The sequence below is a fragment of the Pteropus vampyrus genome, unplaced genomic scaffold (genome assembly GCF_000151845.1).
Source record: "Pteropus vampyrus isolate Shadow unplaced genomic scaffold, Pvam_2.0 Scaffold22, whole genome shotgun sequence".
Taxonomy (NCBI): Eukaryota; Metazoa; Chordata; class Mammalia; order Chiroptera; family Pteropodidae; genus Pteropus; species Pteropus vampyrus.
This window is the reverse complement of record NW_011888803.1, coordinates 7,472,921-7,481,026: the sequence shown is the minus strand read 5'-3', so window position 1 is coordinate 7,481,026 and position 8,106 is coordinate 7,472,921. Positions and strand designations below refer to the sequence as shown.

At 33.6% G+C, this 8,106-nt stretch overlaps 1 protein-coding gene across 1 annotated transcript in view; it reads left to right on the top strand.

The window, feature by feature from the left end:
- Window positions 1–8,106, top strand: part of SSX2IP (SSX family member 2 interacting protein) — a 38,843-nt gene that overhangs the window by 23,812 nt on the left and 6,925 nt on the right. The window contains exons 8-11 of the mRNA XM_011355688.2: window positions 18–207; window positions 3,283–3,433; window positions 4,796–4,932; window positions 5,258–5,431. Coding sequence (XP_011353990.1) covers window positions 18–207; window positions 3,283–3,433; window positions 4,796–4,932; window positions 5,258–5,431 — 652 coding nt within the window. The remainder of the gene's footprint in view (window positions 1–17; window positions 208–3,282; window positions 3,434–4,795; window positions 4,933–5,257; window positions 5,432–8,106) is intronic.

Here is an 8,106-nt window from a genome sequence, read left to right as displayed (position 1 = left end):
TATTTTCATACTGACAGTTTCTTTCTCAGGAATGAAGATGAAATGTATAAAATTCTCTTGAATGATTATGAATATCGTCAGAAACAAATCCTGATGGAAAATGCTGAACTTAAGAAGGTTCTTCAGCAAATGAAAAAGGAAATGATTTCTCTTCTTTCTCCCCAAAAGCAGAAACCTAGAGAAAGAGCAGATGATAGTACAGGAACTGTAAGTGGCTCTTTCCTCTCTAATACAGTCTTCAGATTGCTAATTAGAACAGTTGAAACACTAGATAGGTATTCTCAATGGGGACAATATTGGTATTTTGGACAGCACACTCACTGCTATGCTACTCCCAGCCACTGAGACCACCAGAAATGCCCTGGGAAAGGGAGGTGATTTTCTGAGGACTTAATCTGTGCCAGACACTGTGATAAGCACTTTTTATAAGTATTATGTCATTTCATTCTTAATATAATTTGATGCTTTTGATACTGTAATTATCCCCATTTTATAAAATGAACGTACCCGAGGCACAGTAGTTAGGCCAGTATCATATGACAGAACTGGGATTGGAGTCCAAGTCGTTCTTACTCCAGAGTTCATGCTTTTAACCACTGTGCCAAATATTCTCTAAATATTTTAAGTATTGTGTACTTAAGTAGGCCCTTGAAACTTTTGTTAACTTTAGGACCCAAATAATCATTCAGCCCATAAATTTATTAAGTGTACATTATGTTCTGTTCCCTGGAAAGAAAAAGCTAAAAAAATTTTGACTTTTTTCCTTGTCGTTGTTCGGGCTGCTATAACAAAGTACTGTCAACTAGGTGGTGTATAAACAACAGAAATTTATTTTTCTCAGTTCTGGATTCCGGAAGTCAAAAATCAGGGTGTCAGCAGATTCGGTGTCCAGTGCAGGCCCTCTTCTTAGTTGCAGATTGCTGACTTTTTGTTGTATTCTGACAGGGCAGAAAGAGGGCCAGAGAGCTCGCTGTATAGGGGCACTCATCCTGTTCATGAGGGCTCCACTCATGACCTAATCACCTCCCAAAGGCCCTAATACCATCACATGGGGGATTAGGATTTCAACATAGAATTTTGAAGGAACATAACATTCAGTCCACTGCATCCCTCAAGAAGCTGTTTTGGAGAGTGATACCTGTGTAGAGAAGTAATAATTTCTTCTGTAATTATTATAGAGCTATAATAGGGTGATGTAATGTATAAAATAAAACAATTATGGCAATCAGAGAAGGCATCATACAACATTTGAGTTTGCTCTTAAAAAATAAGTAGGTGTTTTTGAGGTAAAAAGCATGAGAAAGCACTTGACAGAGGGAATAATAGGTGCAGTTCTGAGAAAACAAGTTGCATAATGGTGAAAAGTTAATTTCTTTACATATAAGTTTAAATTCTGGGTTCAAGCAAGTTCACATTTGTGACTAAAATCCGAACATAACAGTGTTGATGGAAAATGCTACAGCAAGCCACCAGAACTTGTTTTTTAAACCTGTATTTAAGGATTACAGGTATTCCTCCCTTTTTGAAAGTTCATGTTATACTTCTTCACTTTTATGAAATACATACATTAGTACCTGTTTTCACTAACCAAAAGAAATCCAAAGAGGATTTTCATTTGGTAATTGCTTCTTTCACATTAAGCCTCTCAGTTTATGAAAGGTTTTATAGGAACGCTCTACATTCAGTTAGTGGGGGAAATGTGTTTATTTTGTGATATCATAGATCAGTCCAACTGAGAAGCCCATCCCACTGCTTACCATTTTTTTCCTCTTCTTTAAAAAAAAAAAATTACTCGAATGTTCTTTTAAATTCTACAATTTGGGGCCTGCTTGATATCTTACATTTAGATAAGTGTTTCTCTCAAAGTCTATCACTCCTGGTCAGTCCTTAACATTCACTAATGCCTCTCCAGGGCTAGCATGGTTTCTCTTACTCTTGTGGTTTCTTCAGTTTTGGCCCAACCTTTACTAACCTCTCATACCAGCTTTTAGTCCCCCAAAATAGGTAGAATCGAGGAGCTTGTTCTCAGATAATTAAAATCCCTTTTTCCCCCATCACTTGGCGAGTGGGTGGTTGCCTGTATAATTCTTCATAATTCAAATGTTTAGGTTTGAGAAACAATCTCTTAAGTATATTTTCTGTTTTTAAGAGCTCTGATTTTCTAGATTTTTTTCTTGAATTTAACTAATTCAACTGTTTCTTTTAAGAAAAAATTTGGGAACATTATAGCAAGAGGAATAGGATGTAATCTTGGAATGCCTGGGTAGCATCCAAGTTTCATTTATTATTTTGCTTACTTAATTGTAGCCAAAACATAGACTCAAAATTCAAGTTAAATGAATTTTTTTATTTTATTTTTTTGTGGTTTTAGAGTTTCATTCAGTCTGGAAATGTGCAGTAGTTTTCTTCATTTTTAAAAAATAATGGATTGGTGGTGTTTTTAAAACAGGAGAAGCTGTAGTTGCTTGGAAGAGTTACTGGCAAATAATTCTAGAAGATTGATTGGCAAGAACCATGGTCACAATGAATCATACCCTGGGCCTTTTTTCCCACTCACTCAGCCTGGGAGACCTTGACCTCTACCAGCCCATCGCTGACCTCAGTTTATTGATATAGTTCTTTAGACTCAGGACCATTTTATGTAGATGCAGATTATTATGACATTAGTTTCAGTATTGTTTGCATGTGTTCTTTATCCTGCTTTGATTCTTTATGCTGATGTTTACTACATTTTCCTATGATTTAATGTCTTGGTAGAATACAAAGAAAAATAATCTCCAGTTTTAGTTTAAAAAATATATGAGAAAAGTAGGATTCACAGTTGTTTTTACTTTGGAGATTATTTCATAGATTTATTTAAGCAGCCTAAGATTGGAGACAACTTCATCTCAGTTTTACCTCGTGGCTGTGTGACATTGGGCAAATTACTCTAATTCTCCAAGCCTCAGTTTCTCTATATTGTAACATGATTTGAGGATTAATTAACATATGAAAGCATTTAACGTATTAGACAGGCGTGAGTAACAACTCCTTACACAGCTTCATAACTCTTATTGGTATCTATATTTGGATTCAAATTCAGGTTTGAAGAGACCTGAATTGTGGAATTTCTACCTTCAACATTAATTACTTTTTCTGAAGATATTTATGTTAAGTACTGGGTCATATATGTTTAAGATACAGCACAGAAATTATTTTGATAAAATCTGACAGTCTGATTACTACCGCCTGAGTATCTAAAGCCATTTTAAGATACTGGTCTTTCTTTTTCTTCTCTCATAGATTATCTCTGATGTTGAAGAAGATGCTGGAGAACTGAGCAGAGAGAGTATGTGGGACCTTTCCTGTGAAACTGTGAGAGAGCAGCTTACAAACAGCATCAGAAAACAGTGGAGAATTTTGAAAAGTCATGTAGAAAAACTTGATAACCAAGGTAACAACTGCCTAAATGTGTGCAGAGTTGAGTTGTGACACTAAGTAAACTTAATTTTCAGTCACTTAAAAAGCCACATTATGAGCTCAGACCTGAAGCACTTTAGGTTTGGTGGTTCGAAAAGCAAGACTGCCTTCTTCTAGACATGACGTGTGAACCTTACTGAGAAAGTGCACTTGACTCTCAGAGTGAATCTTTCTGTGAAAAGAGGACATCGTGATCCATCTGCTCTGAGTGCAGTATACAACTGGAGTGAACTAGGTCTAGTAAATCAAGAACTTCTAATCATAATGTAGTATACATATGAACCTTCTACTTGATATTTCTATATACGTGCATTTTGCTAGGTTCCTAATAATCCATTTTTAAATTATTTTCAAAATAATAGATGTTTAGTGTTTTTGTATCAATTAGGTACATAAAAGTAGAATAGTCTGGTCTTCTTTTCTTGTATGTAATACTTAACAGTTGGTGCATACCTTTCTAGATTTTCCCTTTGCATTTTTAAAGTATTTAAAAATATATAAAATAACAAAAATTGAATATTACATATTTTTTCTGCACTGTACTTTTTTCAATTAAGTGTACTATTTTAGACACTTTTTCCTGTCATTATAAATAGGATTGATAGATCTACATTGATGAATATATCCTTAATATTTTGTATTTGTTAAAGTTTATATGCTTTTAAATCAAGAAAATTAAGTTTCTGCTCAGTAAGAGAAGTCTATTTTTTAAAAAATTATACTAAATTGTCAAAAATGACAAATTCGATGTCAATTGTCTTCAGTAGTAAAGAGCAATCAGCAAAACTATTATAGTACCAAAATTAATTTACATAAGATTTTATTGATTTCAGGCATCTTGTCTATTAGAAATAGCAAGTATGTTTGAACTTTATATTAGTTGAATTTAATACCAAAGAGCAAGAAGGTAGCACTGTACTGATCTTTGAAGAAGTGTCAGAAGAACATAGTTTATGACTGTTAATTATTCTTCTGTGAATATAGGTTATTCATTTTACATTAGGACATAATCTTGAATAAATATGGATTTACAAATTAAATGTTGGCGATAGAGCTCTGTTTGGAAAGATATCATTTAGTCCAAAAAGAGTACTGATTTATAGTTGTCATGAGCTTTGCTTTTAAAATTTTTTCAAGTGTTAAAATATTATAAATTTCATTTTATAGCTTATGAATTTTTTAAAGAGCAAAGGAAATAACTACCTTTTAGAAAACCTATGATATTTCAGAAAGAGAAAAGTTCTGAAAGCCTTGATTTTTAAATATATGTCCAAAAAAACACCATAAACTAGATGATGACTGTAAAACTTATGCCAAAATACTGGTTTTGTGTTAGTTTCAAAGGTACACATAGAAGGTTTTAATGATGAAGATGTAATCTCACGACAAGACCATGAACAGGAAACTGAAAAACTTGAATTAGAAATTCAGCAGTGTAAAGAAATGATTAAAACTCAGCAGCAACTTTTACAGGTAAATGTGAGTTACCTTTTAAAACTGTTGTCCCCTGAGAAAGACCAGAAAGTTACTGAATCTTACTAGATTTTTATTCTTTTCTTTTTTTCACACAAAATCTACAGTATTTGAAATTTTTCTGATCTAAACTATTCATTCCTTAGTCAGTGCTTTGCCTGTTGTAGTAGAAGCATTTGGGAAATGAGTCTCCTCAGTTGACTTTCTGATTCTTCATCATTTCTGTCCATCCCCTAAAGTTTGACCCGGCTTCCCTTGTTTTCATTTCAATTTGTTGGAGTGTTGCAGGGACCCTTGGAACTTACTGTATTTTAAAATCTGATAGCAGCAGCTCGCTACTGCATGTGATGATGATACCACTTCACTACTACGAGACTGTTATTTGTTGGAAGAAAAGGAACGTCTCAAAGAAGAGTGGTCCCTATTTAAAGAGCAAAAAAAGAATTTTGAGAAAGAAAGACGAAGCTTTACGGAAGCCGCCATTCGCCTAGGATTGGAGGTATTTTAAATAATTAGCTTTCCCTGTAGAGCTTTTGAAAGTTGTGGGAAGGCCTCAATAGAATGCATCTAACTTCTGTTTCTTTGCTATCCAGTTTTGTTTTTTTTCCCCTAAAGTACTTTACCAGTGATCTCATAAATGAAATTAAAGGGACACTGAACTAAGCATGTGAACTATAGAAGGATATCTTTTTGCCTTTACCAAATTTGGGAATTGGAAAACAAAAACAAAAACTAAGCTTTCATTGTCTCTTTTAGATTTGCTTTCTACTGTTAAGTGTTTAGCTTCACATGAGAGATCTCTTGAGCATCTGTCATCTATCCATTGTCAGTATGTGTAGAGTTTGTTTGTTTTTTAAAGGGAAATACAGATTAAAAATACAGTTCTCCCTCTCTTCAAGAGGGAAGCCCCTCACTCAAGAATATATGTGCCTTAACAGTTAAGTTGGATTGTTGTCTATACACATCCACAGCTTGCTTTTCTTTACTTCGCAATGTATTACCTACATATTTCCCTTTCAAAAATTAGAGAAATGATGTCAAAACATAGTTAAAAAAAATAAACTCAGCCCATACAAAAAGCTGCAAAGGGAGACAATATCCTCCTTTCTTATTGCCAGTTTCGTTCCTCAGAAGTAACCCCTCTTATACGTTTCTCTTTGTAATTCTTTTGGTATTTTAACTTTAATATACTTCAATCTTTTATTCTTCATACCAGTCTATTGATTTTCCATTCTGAAAGATAAGACATTTAATGTCCTTATACTACCATCTACACTTTCCCTCATCTACATCTAATTTCTTCATAATATTGTTACTTTTTAAAAACTATTTTAAGTTGTTTCTTCTTGCTGACCTTTTTACTTTAAGTAAGACGTTTAATGCTTCTACTTCATGTTTGCTCAGCATCAGACAGTAACAGGTTATCCCTGCCATGAAAGATGAGGACATTCTCCTGGTTACACTTGTTTCATTTCTCTTGCCCCTGTACTTCCCAGTTTTTGTCTATGATATTGTATTTCACTGTCAACTGTTATCACATTTATATTCTGTCCTGTAATATAATCCAGGTATAAGTACTTTGTACAAGGTTGAGACTTAAAAAACAACTGAACAATAATAACATCATGATTATGTAAATATTCATTTTATAACCAAGTGATATGTTTGGACACATAGAAAATATTCTATATTAATTAAGACTTTGCCACCTGGAAGAGAATCTCCCATGTATCACTATGCAGTGAATTCTTTGACTTCGTAGCTTCCTGTATGATTTCCTGAATCAGATTCAGCTGCCATGTTTCTTATATCTCACGTTATCCTCTTTCTTGGGTTCCTCTTTTCATATGTCATACTATCTTATTAATTTTCTCAAGTAGTGTGTGAGTGAAAAGTCTTTTGCATTCTGGAATATCCAAAAATATATTCGTACTTGATTGGTGTGGCCGAATATAGAATTGAGGTTCTACTTTTTTCTCTTGACACTTTGAAAGAGTTATTCTGTTTCTTCTGGCTTTTGATTTTGCTAACAAGAAGTCCGATTATAATATAACCAACATTGTAGATATCCTGTGTTTTGTTTTTCCCCTGTCTCTGGAAGCTTTCGGAATTTTATATTTTTAAAGCTGTACAGTCGTACCAGAGCAAGTCTAGGTAAACTTCTTTTAGTCTGACGATACTAAATATCCAGTTTAGGGATATTTTCTTCTATTCTGTATTTTTTCCTCCTTTGACTTCTCTCGCATTCTGGAACTTCTATTGGACAAATGACCTGACTATATCTGCCTATAGATTGACTTTATGTTTTGAATTCAGGAATATTCTCTCACTTTGATTTTGTATATCACCAGCCTGATATTCAGCAAGGTCAGTTTTATTACACACTTCATCTACTGAGTTTTTATTTCAGAATTTATCTTTTAAGTTTTCTAATGTCCTTAATTTTTACTTTTCTTAACATTATAATTATGGATGTTCATAAATCTGTTTGATAATGTGTTATAATTTTTAAAAAAGATTTTGTTTCTATGTTAAACTGTTATCTATGGTCAATTCTCTTTATTTTGGCTTTTTTCTCTTAAGCTGTTAGTTTTCTTCAAATGTCTGGAATTGCATGATTTTATATTAATTATGAGTGAAAGACTATATGTTGGTTATTTTAAATAGCTGACATGGACTTTATCCACAGTCGTGAAAGTCTGTTTCATCAATAGCTATTTTTCTCAGGAAACAAACAATAATAATTTGCATCAGCATTTTCTCTGTCTTATGGGATCACCTCTGTTTCTGAGTCCATATCTCCCACCCTACTCCAAGAGATACTTTTGATACTTTGCATACCACTCCCAGTTCTCTGCATGAGAACCTGTCTGCCTCTGGTCACTGGAGACAGCAGGGTCAGTGAAGGATGGAAAAGAAGAAAGAGAAACCTGAGCAATAGAGAGAATTTAGTTTAGGATTCATCAGCTTCATCATTGGAAGGAGGAGGTTCGACATATGCTCTCTTGTGGATTAGTGGTGGCTGCTAGTACTAGTAGATGTTTGGAGGATGACAGCAATGTTTGATGAAGCCATATCTTTTTTCCCAAGTTTTTAATTTACAGTGAAGTATTTTTCTGTTGTTTCGTGATTTTTATTTTTATAATCTATATGTTCAAAACTCATGCTAATAAT